This window comes from Nothoprocta perdicaria, unplaced genomic scaffold (genome assembly GCF_003342845.1).
Source record: "Nothoprocta perdicaria isolate Ctin4 unplaced genomic scaffold, notPer1 scaffold_46, whole genome shotgun sequence".
NCBI lineage: Eukaryota > Metazoa > Chordata > Aves > Tinamiformes > Tinamidae > Nothoprocta > Nothoprocta perdicaria.
In genome coordinates, this window is record NW_020455710.1 from 3,164,313 (window position 1) to 3,185,010 (window position 20,698).

Here is a 20,698-nt window from a genome sequence, read left to right on the forward strand (position 1 = left end):
AAAGAAGTCATTTAGTGGAAGATGGTACAAAAGCTTCTTTAAAAGACATCAGCCACCTGTCCACAAGAAATTGCTCAAACCCAGTCACTTGCTTCCGAGGCAGAGGCAAAACGGCAAAAGAAAGAATAACAGAGCGGAGGTAAAAAAAGAGAAGAGTATGTGCATGTGAGACAGAAAGGTCATACAATGGAAACATGCAAACAAGTAAAAAGATAAATCAAACAAGTTAACAGTTCTGTGATTGCTAGTGGAACCCAGAGACTTAATTTTTTTACACCTTAGTGATCACTGAAATAACACCTGATATTCTATCTCCAGTACTAAGTCTACCTTAGACTAAGAGCTAAACACTAAACCTAAAATCAAACAATGCACAATAAAAGCCTATGGAATCCACTACTCACTTAGATTCATCATAAGGCGTTTTACAGATGCAGTAAAGCTTTGTGTCCTTCTTTGTTTCCTTTGAGGTAGTAGAAATCATTTTCTTTTTCTTGGACTTGGAAGCTGATGAGTCTTTCTCCTCCTCTCGTTTTCTCTTCTGGGAGGATACCGGCATCGGGACAGTGGTGGAGGAGGATGTGACATTGGCTGCGTGCTGCTGTGGTGGTGGTGGCAGTGGCGGCGGTGGCGGTGGAGGGGGCGCAGTGGCTGCAGCAGCGGCTGCAGCGGCGGCAGCTGCTGCCGCAGCAGCAGCAGCTGCCTGTGCTTTTTCCTTTTCTTTCTTAATTTTAGTCAAGTCTTTCCTTAGCTCCTCCTGAAGCACATTAAATGAATAAAAACAGCGGGAGAGATTTCGTAAGATTAGGATAGGAATAAAATCTAGACATAAATTGCATGCCTGATCAGAAGAGTCATTTAAAAGAACAAAGTTCTTAGTGTACATAATGTACAACTTGCATAAAATTGAGGGATAGCACATTGCCTACTATGATGTATCAGCTGTAATTTATCAGCAAATATTTTCTGAAATGAAGTATTTTCAATACAGATGAAAACTAGAAACATACAAAGGACATCTATCGGTTAAGCAGAGAGCCATGAATCCAAATCTGGAACTTTTTCTGGTAAGTTTTCTTAAAAGCGCACTGAGCAAGCAAATTCAAAATTAACACATACTCCTATATAAAAATCAAATTAGTCTTTCAGAAGAACTGGCCTTACCTGCACTTCAATTTGTAGATCTTTGTCCAGAAGTGCTCGTTTTTTCAGTATTTCAGCTTTCAGCTGTTCTTTATGCTTGAAAAGCAGAGCCGAGAGCTTGGACGCATTCTGCTTGCTACGCTTCTGTTCCACGCTCTCTTCTCGCTTACGTTTCTTAGCTGCCTGTTTTTCTTCTTTATCTATCTTATCCAGGATATATTTCATTACTTGGTTGCAAACAATCATTCTAGGAAAGGAATAAAAAAAGCACAATGGTTATCCCAAGTTGAGAATACATAATTATTTAGTTCTCTAGCCTCTGCAAGTTGCAAGAGGTTAGAATTTCCTATATTGAAAGTTGCTGAATTTCCCTGAAATAAAACATTACAAGGTAAAATTTTACGAGACGTTCAAACTCATTCATATTTATTAGAGCACTCCAGGAACAGATGGAAAGTCCTTAGGCTGGCTAAAGAAGGTCAGTCCCAATTTCACTTAAGAACCAATCTGAGTACTAATCTTTTCTTTTTCCCCTATAACACTCCAAACACTCATTTTCTAAGGAATGAATAAACAAAATAAAGTTAAGAACATATAGGAATTCAATCACTTACAGGTGGGGATATCATTAGTATTGTCAGAGTGCATACCAGTTACTTTTGAGTATTGCTTTAGTCAATGTTAAAAATAGAACAATGACTACAAACAGGATTCTACAAAACAATAGAATCTTGTTCTGCAGAAGATGCTGCAAACACAAGCAGCTAAATATATGTAATCCTCACCTCTGATTTTCTTCCCTCTCAGCTGGAGTCAGTGTCTTCTTCTGCTTCAAGTGTTCTATCACAGCATTCTGTTTCATAACCACCTGTAAGAAAGATCATACAAAAATCCAAAATAAAATGTGAAAACTTGAGCTGGTATTTGTTAATACTACTGGGAGAACCAGGATGTTTCCTAAATTAAAATTTCAGTTAAGTGCTTGTTCAAAGCAAGTATTTGCCTTGATATTTAAAAGCTATCTCCTCCTCCCGCTTCCAACCGGAATGGATTAAGAAATCAGTTTATGCTCAATTGAAACCCCTGGGGACAAACAGACATGTAAATTGACATTATTTCTTCAGTGACTGGTTGTTTCATACATATATATATATCAAAAAAGAAGAGTCCAGTATATATGTATTTTAAAAGCCCTGCAGCCATCCAACAACATTACACTCCAGATACCTCTTTGAAACCTCAGTTTCCTATAGCAGGCAAGGAAAGGGCTGTGTGTTCTGAACATCAGCTCTCCTATCTGTAACCTATCTTTTCTGAACTGAGAATTAAGATATACTGTCCCAGCAGCTAGTAGTGAGCAGAATTGAGGTGCCAGAAGACTGCAAACACGGTACAATTGACTTGATATGCTGAATTAACTTCGAATATTTTATTAGACTGTCAAAACTAATCGTGCACTAACTCTGAAACAATCAAATTAACTGCCTATCAAATGTATTAACATTGTTAATGAGAACAGGCATTTAAAATGAGATTTGTTTCATTAATTTTTAATTTCCTTCTGTTAACTTTACCTGTTTCTGGATAATGTCACTTTGATTAGAAGCCTGAAGGGTGTGCTCACGTTTAATTTCTATCTGTTGCTGCTTTTTCTTCTGTTGCTGCTCCCTGAGCTGCTGAACTCTCTGCAGCTGCTCCTGAACACTAGCTGCTTGAACTGTTACCACATTCTGAATCTGGTGAGCCTGTACTGGGCTAGTTTGTTGAATCTGAATAGGTAACTGAAGCTTGATCTGCTGGGGCACACTGCCTTGTTGGGCTTGTATCTGAGCCACAACATGTGACTGAAGCTGAGAGAGAACTTGGACTTGTTGCTGAAGCTGAGGCACTGTAATAACTTTTGTTGGAGGCTGCTGAAGTTGCAGCTGAGGACGAGTTGGGGATTGCACAGGAACCTGATTTAAACTTTGAGTAGTTGGAAGGGTTGAGACTGAAGTCTGAACCTGAGGTTGTGATTGCTGCAGTTGAGCTTGAATTTGTAAGGGAGCAGGGGGCTGCATCTGAATTTGTTGTTGGGTTGTAGTCTGCACCTGAGCTGGTTGTTGAGGCTGGACTTGGGACTGGCCTGGTGGAGGGGTGACAGTCTGTGGCTGACTCACGACTTGCACTGGAGATTGCCCTTGAGCCTGGGTCTGTGTCGGAGACTGAACTGTCACTGGAGACTTGGGTGTCTGCGCCTCAGGTGTGGCTGGAGAGTCGACAGTTGTCGGAGTCTGAGATTCAGGCTGGGTCTGAGTTTCAGGCTGGGGTGGTGGCTGAGGTGCCTCTGGTTGGGCTGGTGGTACAGGTGGGACACTTGGATTCTGCTCTTGGGACTGAGACTGTTGACTCTGAGGTTGCGGCTGAATTGCTGGCAGTGCTGAAGCTGGTTGCGCCTGTAAAGCTTGCTTCTGCTCTCCTGTCGCTGCGAAGGATATAAGCGAAGTATCTCATTTTATGAATTTCACAAAGCAGCTTTAGAACTACTTCAAAACCTACCTTTTAAACTATTGTAAAGCTCTACACAGAGATTCAAAACATACTAAGCGTATTCTATAATTCCAGCAAATTTACTTCACTAAGAAGAGACCCTCTTCAACTGCACAAATGAAAAACAAAAGCAGCAACCTTTTTTTTTTCCTGCTCAACAGAACAGTGCTTACCTGAGGTTGAAGTGGAAACTGTTGTTGTAGTGGTGCTAGCTGTAGTAGCTGCTGGTGGTAGTGGGGTGAAAAGGAATCTCTGAATTGTACCATTTGGCATTGCTGCTTGCATTAGCTGTTGTCCTGGACCTGGTATTACAGTCACACCCTGAGGGATTAATTGTAATTGACCAGTAGTTTGACCTTGTCCCTGAATTACTACAGTTAGTCCTTGACTGCCACCCTAAAGAAAAAAGTGAAATAAATATTACTCTATTAGTGGGATAATTCTTTTACAGTGAAAACTAGGAGAAATGGGGTTTAGGATATCAGAATTAAATACTTAAACGATATATAACAGTCTTAACTTCCAAAAGAAGGCGTTGAGATCAAGAGACAGTAAAATACTCTTTCTATAACTCAATCAACAAATTAGTGTTAAAAAATTTAATCCAAATACTGATAAGAACCTTATCGAGAAAGCAGCTAAAATGGAACATATTTGTTGCTATAATTTACAAGCAAGACAGAGCATGCAAGTTTTAGAGCACGGACATACTATTAATCATTTTCTCAAGCGTCCAAACAATTTGTGTAAAAACTCGACACTGCAAGAGAATTCCTAACCGTGCATCAGATTCTACCCAACTGCAAGCTTTCACCACGGACACTTCAGCTGCTTTGGAACATGCTGTCAATGCCTGTTGGGTAAGCTCCCTCTTTGGACATCATCATTCTGGCTATCCTTGATGTATACAGAATTAACTAAGATGCATTATGCTGCTTAGCACACCAAGGGAAAGCACATCTTCGTGCCCTGGGGCTGTAAGGTATCTTACCTGGCCTTGTGTTAGTTGGGTGAGTTGGGCCATGGTGAGTTTCACTTGTCCCTGCTGAGGGCGAGGGGGCTGCGATGCTGTTTGGGGCTGTATGGGCTGTGGGGAGGTGCCAGGAGACGTCACTGTCTTCTGCCCAGGACTCGAAGAAGCTGTGCTAGTACCCGAAACTGCTGTTGACACAGGCTGACCCCTGATTATCTGAGTCACTACCTGCTGTGTCTGACCTGCAAGAGAATAATATTGTGATACTGGAATGTTTCTGACATTTTAATTATTAGCACAATAAACATCTTAATCATGGCTTCTGCAATAACGCCAAGCTTCTTGCAACACCACCAGGCAAATCCAGCAAACACTACATTTTGCAAATGAATTTCCACTCAAGATAATATGTCTGTGATTGATAAGTCTTCGGTGTTTTATATTTTTATTTTATAATTCAGTTTATATATTTACAGGGAACTTGAACTGCTAGCCATCCACTGCCTTTAAATGAAAAAAAAACTTTCTCAAATCACTGTTAATGCAAACTTTCTTTTTTAATGGCTTACTTTTAAACTATTGTGTTGATATCAATGATGATTAATGCTGAAAAAGCCTGTAACTGACATCCTCAAAAGCAAAACAACACTTGTTAAAAGCTAAGCACCAAAATGAGATACCTATGCACTGAGGCCTGTGATATAAAAAGTATTTATGAGAAAGAAAACACGGATTTCACATTGGAAATTTAAATATTAAAATGAACCTACTGGCTGGAAGAATACCTTGTTGCACCACTAGAGGTGTTCGAATGATAGTCTTTCCAAGTGTAGATTGCTGAAGTGGTGTCCGTATTACTGTCATACCAGGGCGGAGTGATGTTCCTTGCACTACCTACATGCACCAAAATGGAGAGCAGGTGAAAACTTTTTTTAAAATTCTAATATATATTTTTATTCATTAGGATTTAATATTTTCATTTTCATGAAAAATATATATTTTTCATACACCCAGGTGGAGAAACTGCAGCTCTCTCTATTAACATTATTATTGAGGGAAGCCAAAAACATCAAGAAAGGAGACCACATGCTTTCTAGTACTTTCATATCTGTGAATAACTTATGCACACCCCAAATGTACTGCATTAAAAAAGTAGAAAAATATCTTACTTGTGAAGTGCTTGTTGTTGCTAAAGTCCCTGTGGTATTTGGCCTAATTGTTACAGTTGCTGTCCTTGGCTGGAATGAAGTAAATGTCTGACTTGCACCTGTAGTTGATGGAATGATACCCAATACCTTTTGCTGAACTTGAACAACACCTAATTAAAGAAAAATTAAGCACTTATTAATGACATAATTTTTGGTACACAAAGTCAGTGCAACTCCAGTGTGGCATTCAGAAATCAGTCTCCAGGTTTCTAGAACACCTTTGAGTGTTTAAACATTTCTTGGGAGAACCTTTGTCATAGTCTAAAAAGAAGCAGCATTATAATGAGTCAGTGTTTTCACCAAGTTGCAAGCTAAGAAACAGGTATTTTAGGAAAAAAAGGAAAGAGGGAAACTTTATAAAGAGTAGTTTGACTGTAGCTGCAAAGAAATCCTTGCATTGATAGCATGCCACAAATTTAGCATTATATAACCTTTACTCAACTGTATCTGATTCATCTAACTGTAGGAGTCCATTTTAACTCCTCCTTTCATCTACAAAAGTCATAGTGCTGGAGAAAATGGGTTAGTTTTTCCCTTTGCTTAAGAAACTTTAATATAAAGCCAGTAGCCTCCGTGTTTTCTTCAGACACTAAGTAAAATGGAGACATGGTTTGGGCATTTATGTTCAATATACATCCACAAAATGCAAAATATTACAGCCCTTTACTCCAGCCAATAAAGAATGTCAATCTTTGGACACCAAACTTTTGCTCAGTGAAGAGCAAATGCTGGCATTAGTAATTGAGAACAGCTGCTTTTAAAGGGGGTTAGAAAGTACTTTATTGACATCTAATATAGGTAATAAAAAAGCATGCTTCATTCCACATTTAAACAAATAGTTTGCACTACTTTTGCACTATTAAATGTAGAGTGATCTAGAGGCAAAATCTTGCATTTTTTCCCCTAAAGACACAAAAGAGGAACAAGCTCTAGATTTTTTTTTTCCCAAGTCACACAGTTCACTTCACTGGGAACGTAGTGTCAATGGAGAATCAATCAGCAAGCTGGAATACATTTTGAATTCAGTTCTCCTTCCCCTACCTCCTTGAGTTGATGGCACATTGACGGCAACAATCTTGCTGTTTGCAGGGAGTGGCAGCTTAGTTATCACTTTCCCTGCCATCGTTACTGGACTGCCTGAGATCTGGAAGGTCTGCCCTGTGCTGGCAATGGTTGTGGCTGAAGTGGCAGCTGTGCTAGTGGCTATTGAGGTACACAGAACAGTCAATTTTAGAGCAGAATAATTAGTCAAGAATGTGACTATTTGCAAGTATGAAATGGCAAACTACAGGATCATTTTACAGTCATTTTGAATGTGTCTTTTTTTTTTTCTTTTAAACAGTAAATTACAGCACAGAATCCTTTCATTATCAGTGATTACTGTCATTGATTGCTCATACAACTACTAGCAATAAATTAAACAGGTCAGAAAAGGCAAGCAAGGCTATGAATATAGGAAAGTTAGGTTCAATTTCAGAGTCAGTGTTCTGCTGACTTAGCAAGAGAATTCAGAGCAAAGATAACAAACAAAGGGTCCAAAACATTACATGCTGGAGAATATGTAGGTGATATGTTGGAATTTATCCTATTTACATGCTCTTTGCATGATAAACAATTACTTACCTGTTGAAGATTGGCCTTGTTTAACCCAAGTAGCAAAAGTCTGATGGAAATTCTTGTTCTGTTGGAATGTTACTGTAGCTGGAGAACCCACTTTTGTAGTAAGCACCACTTTGGTTCCAGTAGGAACCGGACCCGCTAAAGGGCCTACCACAACCTTCTGTGGAGTGGAGACAGTAGTTGCAGTACTGCTGGCTGTAGTGACTGCGGTGGCCACACCTGCAATAGGTATCTGCTTCTGCTGTTCCAGTCGTTTCTACAGAAGATAGAAAAAATGCGATAATTATCCATCTCAAATTTTATTAAAATAAATGCTGTTTTCCCAGCATTGAAAAATGAGACACTCGGGTATAATTTTAGTTTAATCTATAATAAAAAAAGAAGAGTTTGTGTAGCATGTAGCACTACACAGACAAGACCACTTCACCTGCAGATTTACAATTTTGCTTATAATAAACAACCAACAATTTTCCTTTACAGCAACTTTAAAATCCTGCACATACAGCCTTTTCCTACTTCAGTAGGAGACACACCTCACAAGACACTTTCGTAACTGTCACAAAAGTCACATTTATTTCAGAGAACTGCCTTTGTGAAGGGTCAGTATTGGTATCAGCAGGCTCTTTCACAATGTCAACTGATCTTTCTTCCTTGTACTATAGAAATTATCTCTGTACTTATTAATTTAAATTCCGATGACTGGTTAGCATTACACAGAGTTAATGCTTATGGCTTATAAATAACATGGCAATCAAAGAAGATAAAATGAAAAATGAGGAAGCTGAAAAATGTACAATATTTAGAGCATGTGAAATATCAATATGGCTTTCAGTTTTTCATGTTTCATATAAGTGAAAATATTTGCATACATGTATATACTTATTCCAGCAAATTCAAGATAAAATTAAAATCAAAAATTCTGTTTCTACTGAAGCACGAAAGGTAAAAGTAGTTATCTTCCAAAGTCAGCCATATATCAAGGCAGCTTTCCATCACACCACAGAATACCACTCATCTTACCTGGACATTGTTGCTTGTCTTCTTTTAAAATAAATAAATAATCTTTTTTAAAGTGTTAGAAATAAGGTACAAAAAATTGGAAGCCAATTACTGAAAACAACCAAACAATAAGTCCACTTGGCCACAACCCTGTTTCAAAATAATGGATATGCACAGTGACCCCAACATTATTGGATGTCTTAATGAGTCCCCTTCAACATGTCAAGTTCACACATGAAGTGGGGTAAAGAAAAAAAAAAAAAAAAAAAGGCAAAAAACAGGGATAAAATTTGTTTCCCAGATTTGAATGTATGCAGGCCAACCATGCAAAACTGTGGACAGGTGGGACTACTGAGAGCTCCCCCACCTGCTGGGCAGCCAACCGCTGCTGTTTTAGCTGAGCCTCCAATTGGGCCTTGATTTCCTCCGACTTCTTCAGTTCACTAACCTTAGCCTGCTGTTCAACTGCCTGCGCCTTTTCTTTCTCCACCCTGCCAAAGACAAACAACCAGAGAGACTTTTATCATCGCATGAAATTCAGCCACCAAATTGGATTCATTTTAGCTAGTTTCAGTCTTACAAGAACAAATGTCCAATGTTAAGATTACTGAGAAATTGGTCATGCCTTTAAGGAGTTCAAAACAGACTAGTGAGGTCACATTAAACATCCCTGAAGCTTTCTGAAGTGAAGCAGCTACAACACCTTTTAAGAAACTGCTAATCAAAATTAGAATTTGTAATTATATCAGAGACTGCAAATGCCATCTGTGTAATAGCATCAGTAAAATAGTTTTTCTCAAGCAACTCAAAAATAATGTTCCAACTCTTAAGTATGTAATACTGAAATTATTTCTTTTATGATGGCAAAATTTTCAGATTAAATTTCTCTCTGCTTCATATACCTGTGTTCATTTTCTTTGCAACTATTTTCCTATGCTCATGAAACAACTGGTGTTTTATGGTTAAATTGCTATTTGCTGTAGTGTATGGACAAGTTTTAGGCTACTACAGGACCTCAAACAGTACATGTTAAAATTATTCTATAATACAAATTAATACAGATTCATTATAGCTATTTTTAAGACCTTCCTAAATTAATTTGTGTTTATTCGCATAAAATACAACACAGGTCAACTTTCACTGAGTGTAACTATCAAGCTTGTGCTCTTTAGCAGGAACATTTAAAATATAAGCACAAATCAAAATGGTATTTTAAAAGCTCACTTTAGTTGGTTTACCTTTCAGCAAATGCCCTGATCTCCCATAATTCCAATTCCTCTTCAGCCACCCAACTTTCAATGATAACAGGGCCTGTTTGCTTGGGGGTTTCAGGTCTTTTTGGCCTTAGTGCACTTGATCGTAGTCCCTTCCTCTGAGGTGTTGGAGTTTCTTTAGAGAACAGCCAAAACACAGACATTAATCTCAAAAACAAAAATTGAAAGTGTAACACAAAATCTAGCATTAGAACTCATATTCTTTTAACAAAATCAGACAAAATGCTCTGCTTACAATGAACATTTCTGTGTTAAAGCTATTTTTTTCAAACTCATTTTTGAAAGAGGAAAGCCTTTCAGCTTCAGATGAAGTGAGTTAAATGCATCACTTGTTTCACAAAGGAGAACAAGCTTCCTGCATGCTCAGAGTTAATGTAAAGATACAGTTACCTTAATTTCTGTACAAGCCTATGGGGAGAGGGAAAATGTATAAACAAACATACCTTTTGGAGCCTCTGGTACACCAATGGGACACACAATTTTTCTTATACAGTATTCTGACCGGATTCCATAAGGACCAACATCTCTCCGCTTGATTATTTCTGTTGTTGTAATTTCAGTCTCTGATGTTTCTACAATGAATTATTTCCCAATATGTTAGTAAAATAGGAAAAAAAAGCACAAGATAAAAGCTAAACAAAATTTATCCAAAGAATCTTTAATTACATAATATATAGTAAATAATATATAATACATAGTAAATAAAGAGCAATTAATGTGAACTGTCAGTTATTTAAACAAATACCATTGCCATACCTAACATCAAGTCTTTACAAATGATCTGAATAAGAGTAGTACTAGAAATTGGCAATAAGTTTTGTGTTAAGAAATCAAGAAGTTTGAAGAGATACCTGTCCGTGTAGTTCCTGCCCCAGGTGGAGCTTTTGCAGCCATATCATCCCATTTGAGACATGCCCACAGTAACCGCAACATAAGACTCACTCCAGCCAGTGATTTCACTGTTTGAAGTCGATACCTAACCACAAAGAAAGGGTATTAACTGCACTTTAAATCCAAATGGATATAAAATACTTAACCAAGATGCACATGCCTTTCATTCTACTTTTACTGAAGAATTAATGAAATTACAGAGTAAATAGCAAAGTTCACAAAAGCTCCAATTTAGCCAATGGTGCAAGAGGTGTGGATTTTCCAAGTCAAAGGAAATCATTCTTATAAATTTTCAATATGGATGTTCAGAGGTAAGAGGCAGATATAAGTCAGGTTCTAGAAATACACACAGAAAAGCCCAAGTCCCCCACATACATGCAAGGTTATCCAACCCAGGATGTAAAATATTTAAATTTCATCAGAACCCCCTTAAATTGTTCCTTTGTGTTTTAGTCTGGCCTCTTTTGATGTTTTTACTTTCCTTTTGTAGCAAGTCCTTAAATGAAATCCAAGTTTCATCCCATCCCAAACTTTTTCTTAAATATACAACCGTCTATACCTCCAAGTGATTCCGAAGGTTGGTCTTGGAGACGGATAGGGCCAAATATCCAAGGCAGGTTTTGCATTGTAATTGAAATAAGGAACTTCTCTGATCCCTCCTCTTCTCGCCAACTTTTTCAAGTCATCATTGGGTAAAACAAATATACTTTTTTTGCTGCTTTTGGTAACAAATTTTCTGTAAGAAGGCAAGGCAGTTCCAGAACGAGTTTTTTTGGGTCTTGCAAATTTCATTAGTTTCACCTTGTCTTTTGTAGAATATTCTTTGCTGACAGTCATGGAAGTCACCAATGTGCCTTCTGATGTGGTCAGCGAATCGGTTACTGTTGTTGTAACTACTGTTTTGCTATGCTCCTGTACAGAAATGACATCGACACTGCTGTCCGTAGTTGGAGTGGTAAGTTTAGTAACAGTAGTGGTGGTAGTTACAGTAGATATGGCACAGTTTTCCGTAGATGATACCACTGTTTTTCCATCATTAGCAGCTACAGACTCTGCAACTTTAAGCACAGTTTTAGATTCTGTAGAAACAGTTGATGTTGTGGTAGTCACTTCAGTGATAATAGTTTTAACTTTATTTTCTCCATTAGTATCTTCCACTTTATAGGTCTGTAGACCATTCTGATCAGCAAAGTCACTACTCAAACTGGATTCCTCACAGGATGTCACAGGCGATGGAACAACCTTCTTATCTTCAGTGACTTCGGTTTCCATAGACTCTGTTTCGCCACTTAGGCTGTTTTCTTTACCAAGTGCACGTGTCGGTGTGGAAGCAGTGCTAGCAAAGGTGGATTTTTCAGGAGAAAGCTGCTTCTCTTCAGCTTTCTTCACATACTCAGGAACTTCATGTGGTGGCTGAAGAGTCTCTCCAGATTCACACTCTAGAGAACTCTGCAAACATGACTTAGGGTCCACGTTATTTTTATTGTTTGTGTCTTCCACCACGATGTCACCGTTCATAAATGGTTTTACTGAGGTCTCCTTAAGAGTCAATGGTTTCATTTCATGCTCAGGGATGGATTTACTAATGTTATTAACTTTTGATTCAATATCACTTCCTGCTGTAGTCTCATGGGTGTCTTTAACTAAACATTCATCCTTTGAGAACATTTTAACGTCATTGTCTTTTCCATTCACCTGAAGTGGTGATTTTTTTTCTACGTCTGTCTCAGATGTGTTTTTATTATTCTTTTTGTCAGTAACACTGTTTAGATTTGTCTGATCAGGACATCTGCTTACTGTACTTGACTCCACTTTCAATTTCTGACCTTTCTTTTTACCATTAGTTTCAGATAGTTTGCTGTCCAGTGACTCCTCATCAGATTCTGCTGCCTCCATGTGTTCCAGAGTCTGACTTCCATGACTTCTTTCAGATATTAGTTCTGTTTTAAATGCTTCTAGGTCTTTACCAACTGATTTTGGGTGAAATACAACCTTATTTTCAGATTTACCTTCAGTCTCTCTCAGAACTGTTTTTTCCTCCATTTCACCTTCTTGAAAGGATGTTGGTTCAGAATGGCTTTTTATCATACAGTTGTTTTCTGGGTCGTGGCTCTGCTGTTCTGAATTTCCTTCTGCTTTTTCAAGAACAGCCAAAACATCTTTTCCACAGCTGCTTTCAGATACCTCTGACTGTATATTTCCACATTCATCCTTAGATACCCTGGTAATAGGTAATTTTTGTTTCGCTCTTGTTTCTGAAACATCCCATTTCATTTGACTTCCTGCATTTGCTTGTTTCAAGCCGTCCACTAAGGAACTCTCACAGTCTTTAAGGAGCTCTTGCTCTTGACATTTATCAGTAGTCATAGGTTCGGAGTTGTTTTGTTTACTGTCATTCTGACCCGAGCTTTCACCTTCGGAGCCCTGAGGGGAGCCTTCATCCAGCAGCTGGGCTTCTCCTTTTGATAGTCTATCTGCTGAAGGCAAAGACAGCTCCTCTAGCTCGCTGCTTTTGGCATTAGAGATGCTACTGATGGGCAAGCAGTCCTGCTCTGCATCTTCAGTTTGGGTCTTATCTACAATACAGGCTCTGTCTTCAGGAGACAGGTCGAACTGGCTTCCTTTTATCTTTCCTGCTTTTAGCTCATCTATGATCTTCTGGGGACTTATGGATCGAATGCCTCCAGTTTTAGCACTAGCCTCCAGTTTCATCCTTTCTAAACGCTGTTTTTCTTCCAATGTAAATTGTTTTATTCTTCTCTCAAGGAGCCCATCTAATTTTGATGTTTTTACTTTCCTTTTGTAGCAAGTCCTTAAATGAAATCCCTCACTGACATTGATGATATCCCGTTTACAAAGACTATCCTCATCTTTTAGGGGGGATTCAATTTTCATATCATCTATATCCATAGGTTCTTCCTTGACAACTTTATCATTTTCACTATCCGTTTCTTTTTCAGCTGCAAAGAAGAAATAATTCTAAATTAGTAAGCTCCCCTAACAATGAATAACAAGCTATATTTTACATTAAGCAAAAGAAATATATGCAACTAATATTTGTAGATTTCTGGGAGAAAAAAAAGGGAACAACTACAAAAAAAATGTCTCTCAACTGTCAAGTCCAAAGTATCTTGATTACAACCTCGTACAGTTTTTCAGTAGCCATTTCTTCCTGTGGTCCAATGTTTTTTATTCATATAACATCATGATGAATGCCTGGCTTTAAAATAAGATGTATATTTTGTTTACCTTTTGCATGATCTAAATTTTCAGAATTCGTATCACTTTCTACTTTTTCTTCCTTTGACTTTTTTTCTTCTTTTACTTTCCTCAAAGTTTCAGAAATATCTGCTTTGTCCTTTGCTTGCACATCACGAGAATTCTTCATTTTATCTTTCTCTGTTTTTATCCTTACTGGATTTCTCCTTTTCTCCGAATCACATTTTTCAATAATCATATCTTCATTCTTTGCTATTAACAGATAAATTAAATGGTTTCAAGTTATTCAAAGTATTTTTTTTTCTTTTTAGTACACTGGTAACTTTTCTCAAACTAAACACCACTTTCTGAAAATCTAGCCATTAAAAGTGTAATTCAGGCTATGAAAATTCAGTGGTTATTTTTAAAAATTGACTTGAATGTTTAAATCCAGAACATCAGCATGCTGTAACCAGCTGTACTGGTTATTCTCTGCAATCCAAAATGCAAGATTAATCTAATATAGTAAGTATATAGACAACACTAAAAGCAACAGCATCCATTTTGTCTGATCCAGTTAAAAGCAACAAAGAAAGAATCTTAATATTAATGGCAACAAATAATTTAAAAACTTTTTTGCAAAGTGGAATGATACTCTCAAACAAAGACTATCACACTTATGTAATCAATTGAATAACTGCATGTATAATAAAAAACAGTATGTTAGCAATTAAAAAAAAGAACTGATGCAGCTACTTACTTGGTAGCAACTTTCTGTAATTTGCATTCGTATTTCCAGGTAGTTTGGGGACAAACCTATGGACATGTGTTTTACTAATCCAGCTCCAACCACCATATCCAGTTACTCTATATTCCTCTCCTTTTTGTTTCCAAACCTATTAAATATTTAAAAAGTTTTATTTTTAATAGGGCCATCTGTTGCATTGCATATGCACATACTCATTTATAAACCTAAAATGACTACATTTTAATTAACAGACCTTTTTCAAGCAAATTGAAATAATTTTGTAAAAAAACCCCAAACTTATGTAGAATTCAAGAGATATCAGCTAATAATTGTTTCTATCAGTAACATTTAAAATCCTATCTTCCAGTAACCTTTAGCTAAAAGCTGAAGCATTCTACAAGTTTTGGAATCAATTCTATGTTTGTTAAAACAAATCACTTATTGTGATGAAACGTAATCGCTTTTAGATGGCCAGCACTGGACACCAAAAGACAAGCAGACAGATTCCAGTACCCCTATTTGAATTCCTTCACTAGTAAGGGCTGCATTTTACAGCCAAACATAGCTGTCAACTAAAGCAGATTGAGACCATAAGACATGATATAGCAAGTTCAGGCCAAAGTTACATGCTCGAATATATGGGGCCACATTCCATTACAATGAAGGGAAAGTAATGCAATAAATATCATTAATATTTTAAATCTAAAATAAAATGGAGAAAGATAAATATGAAGTCTGTCATTTCTGTGTGTCATATTCTTCATGGAAAACAAAATTTTACCTGATGTTTGACAGGAAAGGTATATTTTACCCATGTAGCTTGCTGCATTGTTTCTTCTTCTTCTTGTTTTCTCTCTTTTTTTTTCACTTTCTCCTTTTCTTCTCTTTCTAGTGCTGTCATTCTGCGCAATCTAGTACATACAGATCCAAGCAAAACTTAAATACTGCTTTCATTTAAACAGAATACAGAAGCTTTTCAACAAATTTAAGTCATCAAACAATAGCATATACTATCCCTTTGAATAATCTGAATAACTAAAGTGGAAAGAAACAGCTAGTGTCTGCTTTTAGATATATGCATTTTTTCAACAGGAATATTTATTTTTTTGGCTATTCTAGTACAGCAAACAGCTGCCTGCAGCAGTGTTTAACATCAGAAACATTTTATTTTTGCTTCTGTGACACAATGAAAGACAACACACAGATTCTAACCAACAGTATTGAAAGTTGCTTTTTTGGCCTTCCAAAAAAGTATCACTTTACAGCTCTGATAAAGGAAATAAATTTGCTTTGCAGGAACAATGACACAAATGGCTTGTGATGGTTTTACTATTCTGTTGCTTGAGAAAAATCATTTTGCTTTTAAATGCTAAACGATTGTCTTTCAATTATTGAAGGATTAGAGCAACTAGTCAGTGTAAACTGTAAACCAGAACGAAGTTCTCAAATGTGAAAAGACATTTTTACCTAGTGTGTCCCAAGGATTCTCGCCAGATTGGCAGCATGACAACCGGTTTAATTGCACATTCCAATATAGCCAGAGCAAGTGCAAATTCTCTAGGTTTGCTGCACATCTGAACAGCTTTAATCCAGTTGGACCTAAATTGCAAAAGAGATTTAATGGTAGGCAACAGACTCCTATATTTTAATACTTCACTAAAATGCACAACTCTTAGTGGTACAACACAAGACAAACATGCTTTATTTCAACAGTGATCTACAAGCACTGTGATTCCCCGACACAGAACGTCAAAGCCATTTTCCTATTAATGCAATAAGCAAAAATACAAGGAAAACAAGAATATACAGTTTCAGGCATTCACTTACCTGTGGGAAGCCCAGTTAGGGTGAAGGAACGATGCCGGGATATTGTTTTCTAGCTGAATAATAGTTAGCCTCAAAGTGGATATGGTGAGAACTCTGGAGCCGTGTACAGACCCATTCCACTTGAACTCTCCAGCAGCAGTCAGACAGAATTTGTGTGAGAGATGTCGCCTCTTGTCATGGTCTTCCCTGTGCTGGTGCTTGTTCAATGCAAATGAATTAGTGGCATATTGGTTATGATAAACACGGTACTTCCCCTCTTGTCCTAATTTGAAATAATTGTTCATATTTCCTTTCAGCACTATTTCCTTCTTTGGATTCATTCGGGAGACATCACTTGGAGAGCTGACTACCAACTGGCCACCAGTTGAGGGAACCTTGTTAAAAAAAAAAAAAAAATAAAAATTCACTTAAGTTTCAAATACTTCCATTAAATGATTTATGGTGCAAGACTTGGTCTATCTATTTATAAATTCATAAAAACATCTAGCATCAACTCCCTATTATAGAAGTAAATAAATGTTCATCTTAAGACTTTGAATACAAACTTAACCACTGATTATATATGATTATATTCTCAAAAACTTTAGCGTTAAGAAAATTGTCATCCAGGCTCCCCTCAGAACAAATAAGAACCAAAGTTTGCTACTCTGAATTATGCCTATTGAGGGAGACAGCTTTGGGAGAGCCTTCACTAGGGCTGAAATAACCTTTCTGTGAAGCTCCTCCTCGGTAAACCACAGAATCCACACACACTGAAAAATAAATTGCAAAAATAAAAGCATCACCCTGAACAATATGCAGTCAACTAACTGCAACCATTGTTTAGCATTCAAACATTGTTCTTCTGGAGAAACTGACTTCCCCAAAGAGTAAACAAAAACACCCCTATAACCACAGCAAAAATCCATCCCAATTGGCAGAGTCATTTGAGGGAATTCACTTCTAGCTTGCATTAAGCACTGCAACAACTTTGCAATGCCTATTTTTAACAACCATTCACTGCCAGTACGGATTTGCTACCAACTCAAAACCTAGCTATTCTGACCTAGACAAGACCATAGTCAAACTGGACATACAATAAACAAATCCATAATCTTTATAAGCTGCTCATTAAACCAAAATAAGTACACAGGATCACTGTCATACCACCTTTCAGTCAGCAACTCAGAGAGGAAAAAACAAAGAAAAGGGGGTGGGGGAGGACACCAACTACCTCTTGGATGACAGTTACGACATTTGATAATATACATTTCCTACAAACCTCTTTGCTTTCTTTATTCAACTTATTTGCTTCATGTGCTGCAGTAGCAACCTGTTGATTCTGCTGATTCTGCTGATTCTGCTGATTTTTCATCTGGCACAACTTGCTATCCGGATTTCGTAATCTTGTGAGCATTCGTGTTGAACCTGGGGCACCTCTTCCTGTGCTTGGAGAGTCACTTCTTTCACCATTAGATTTCTCTCCTGCCCAGGAATAGAAATAACAAATAATGAAATTTAAAAAAGACTTTTAAAACAAACTTAAAAGCTGAAAATAGTCTACAGATATATAGGAGCTATGAAGTAAAAAAATAAAAAGATGTATTAAAGATTTTATAAGTTTTACCTAAGTCCTCTGAATCCTGAGATCCCCTCTCCACATTTTCAGCATCATCAGATGTCTTAAAGGAGTCATTCTGCAGAGAGCTCAACTCGTTGCTGTTGCTGTTTTCAAAATCTGAGTGCAGAGGTGCAGTGGATGCGCTACTGCTGTTGGTAGAGATCATCTGACCAGTCTCCTCTACAAAAGAGCAATTCATTTTTATTTTTTCTTTTAAATGATATTAACGCATTTTTTGTTTGTTTGTTTTGAATGAAAAGCTGAAAGGGAGCTAGATGGACCTCTGTGTTAAAATATTACTTCCCTCCAGAAGACCCTATATCTAATTCTTTCTCCACAAACTTAGAATATCAGCCCCTTTCTTGCAACCTCCTTATGGGTCTACATGTTACTTCAAACTCGGACAAGCAGTAAGGTTTTTGGTGTTTGTTTCCCCTTGTAACTGCCTTTCTGAGCAGCTATGGACATTATCACCACCTAACTTGACAATGAGGCATATTGACTGAGTATGATTTTTTGATGCAAATGTCATGAAGGAATTATTTTATTCATGAGACAAGTAGAAGATTTTAAACACAGAACCTATACATAAAAACTCATAGTCCAACTAAATCCTTACAGTTTAATGGAAGTAATTTGTTAGCTTTAGGTGATAAACTCTTTAAGAATCTCAGCACTACACGTAGCAACGACCTGCACACCTCTAAAAATCACTCCTACTTTCCCACAAAGAAAAAGCCACCCCACCTAAAATAGCAATGTCTTGATTTGCTGCAGAAGAGATACAAGGCGGGATGTTCAGGGTTTCTTTCAAGCTCTTAAAAAGTTAACAGACCAATTTATCTTTTGGATAAAGGCACTGAGATTCATAGAAGTTCCCTAACCTGAATAGATCTTGACGTGTCTTTGTCAAATGGATGAGTCTTAGTAGTATGAAAAAAGGTAACTACTTGTCTGGAGCCTACTGGTTAGAGGAGACGAAAAGCACATAAACTACTCTCAAAATTAAAAGCCTACATCAGGACTGCATTTAACTAGAACGATGATATTCTCATCTAGTTTTGCATCTTTATCTTACTTTCTCTGCTTTGAGGATGGTTACCTCATTGGTATCAGTTCAGTATCTCTCCCCTTTAACTGAAATGAGGTTTTCAAACTAGAATTTGGAGTCAGAGCACAAACATCACTGCACATGTGGTAAATTAGACTTGAGAGGACCCTCCACAAAACACACACACTTCCCTGCAAACCTAAGCCACTAAATTCAAAAAAAGATAGAAGTTTTGGAGAGAGAAAAATTGCTATAAAAGCATAATAAATAAATAGTGATGAATATCTTTATTTTAAATAAAAATATGAACACATAAATACAGCTGGAATAGGAAGTTATATCACATGTATCTTTTCCTCTAACTCCCTATGCTTAGTTTAAGTGTAAAAAAAAAATGAAAAGCATGAAAATAGGCAAGTACGTTTGGTCAAACATCTAATGTGTTTTCTGTCCCATGTGCTAGCATATTTTCTGCACTGAAAAATCATATTAAAGACTTCCAAATTAAGAATTTGACTTAATTCCTTACTAATGTAAAATTAATTATAAGGTTTGGATGCATTCATATTTACAAGCTTAAGAACTTCACCCTTTATCTAAATGGAGAACTGCTTCTGGAGGAGAGAAAAAGTTTATTACAACTTTTTCAAACATAGCATACCAAGTATGGCTATATTACTGATAAAGGTATTTTTAGATTTTGAAAACTGAGAATAAAACTCGGATGCTTGTAACAGTAATCTGCTGTTTAGAGTAACATTTGCTTACTTAGTAAAACTTGTAACATTATTCTAAAATTATAAATTCTTTCTGATATTTTATGATATATCAAGGCAAGTCATATTCACTTCTGAATCTAAACTTTTTTTTTTAATATAGTAACTTATTACTGCTTTCAAATCACTGACATGGCAGAACTAAACAAGTTAAAATACAGCAACAGCCTCTGCTCGGATAATTCTGATAAATCTCTACAACTTGCTGGGATGACATTTTTTATCTTGGCATCTCAATGAAATGGTTTACTCATGTGAATGAAAATTTTGTTAGTAGTTTATACAGTAAATGATTAAAATAATATACAAGCCTTCAGCAAATTAGAATATAAAATAAACTTTGGTAGGACACTACAACCATTATGGATTACTATAGAAAAATAAAATATACAGAAAACAGAAAATAAAAAGCTTAGCCATAGTTATCTTTGGAAGATATGGAAACAAAGCTGATGTCCCAGAAGACCAAATTTCAAGCACTAATCGCAAAAAAATTAACTTTGAAATGTTAGTGACAACGCAGCAGTAAAAGATGGCACTGCAAGCAAACAGCATGAGTGACAAAGGCTGTGAATGGTTTTAGTGGACAATCCAGATAGGAAAACTTAATCCATTCCCCAAATTACAGAGGCATTGGTAACAGTGCCTTCTGTACCTGAGAGTTCCTGAGGGAGCTCTGATGCCACCTTCTTCTCTGCCACGTTGTTGCTATCAAGGGTTTCTGACTGACACCCCACTGCATTCTTCCCTTCAGAGCAACTAGTGTCTCCTGCAGGATTTGTGTTGTTGTCGTCAGTGCTTGATGTCACACAGTTACTTTTATCCCCAACGACTGTTGCCTCTATAGTGAAAGGCACAACA

General features: G+C 37.1%; 1 protein-coding gene across 4 annotated transcripts in view; it reads right to left on the reverse strand.

The window, feature by feature from the left end:
- The window catches only part of BPTF (bromodomain PHD finger transcription factor), a 44,055-nt gene that overhangs the window by 9,169 nt on the left and 14,188 nt on the right, over positions 1-20,698 (reverse strand). For 2 of the 4 annotated variants that reach the window (XM_026046860.1, XM_026046859.1), the window contains exons 5-26: positions 20,493-20,678; positions 18,017-18,190; positions 17,672-17,874; positions 16,411-16,784; positions 16,051-16,182; positions 15,365-15,494; positions 14,596-14,731; positions 13,887-14,108; positions 11,197-13,597; positions 10,598-10,722; positions 10,190-10,318; positions 9,711-9,861; positions 8,921-8,963; positions 7,477-7,729; positions 5,815-5,963; positions 5,416-5,539; positions 4,664-4,887; positions 3,846-4,068; positions 2,718-3,607; positions 1,929-2,011; positions 1,165-1,390; positions 405-757 (exon numbers count right to left, since the gene is read on the reverse strand). In XM_026046860.1, coding sequence (XP_025902645.1) covers positions 405-757; positions 1,165-1,390; positions 1,929-2,011; positions 2,718-3,607; positions 3,846-4,068; positions 4,664-4,887; positions 5,416-5,539; positions 5,815-5,963; positions 7,477-7,729; positions 8,921-8,963; positions 9,711-9,861; positions 10,190-10,318; positions 10,598-10,722; positions 11,197-13,597; positions 13,887-14,108; positions 14,596-14,731; positions 15,365-15,494; positions 16,051-16,182; positions 16,411-16,784; positions 17,672-17,874; positions 18,017-18,190; positions 20,493-20,678 — 6,931 coding nt within the window. The remainder of the gene's footprint in view (positions 1-404; positions 758-1,164; positions 1,391-1,928; positions 2,012-2,717; positions 3,608-3,845; positions 4,069-4,663; positions 4,888-5,415; positions 5,540-5,814; positions 5,964-7,476; positions 7,730-8,920; positions 8,964-9,710; positions 9,862-10,189; positions 10,319-10,597; positions 10,723-11,196; positions 13,598-13,886; positions 14,109-14,595; positions 14,732-15,364; positions 15,495-16,050; positions 16,183-16,410; positions 16,785-17,671; positions 17,875-18,016; positions 18,191-20,492; positions 20,679-20,698) is intronic. The other 2 variants (XM_026046861.1, XM_026046862.1) reach the window with 2 other exon arrangements.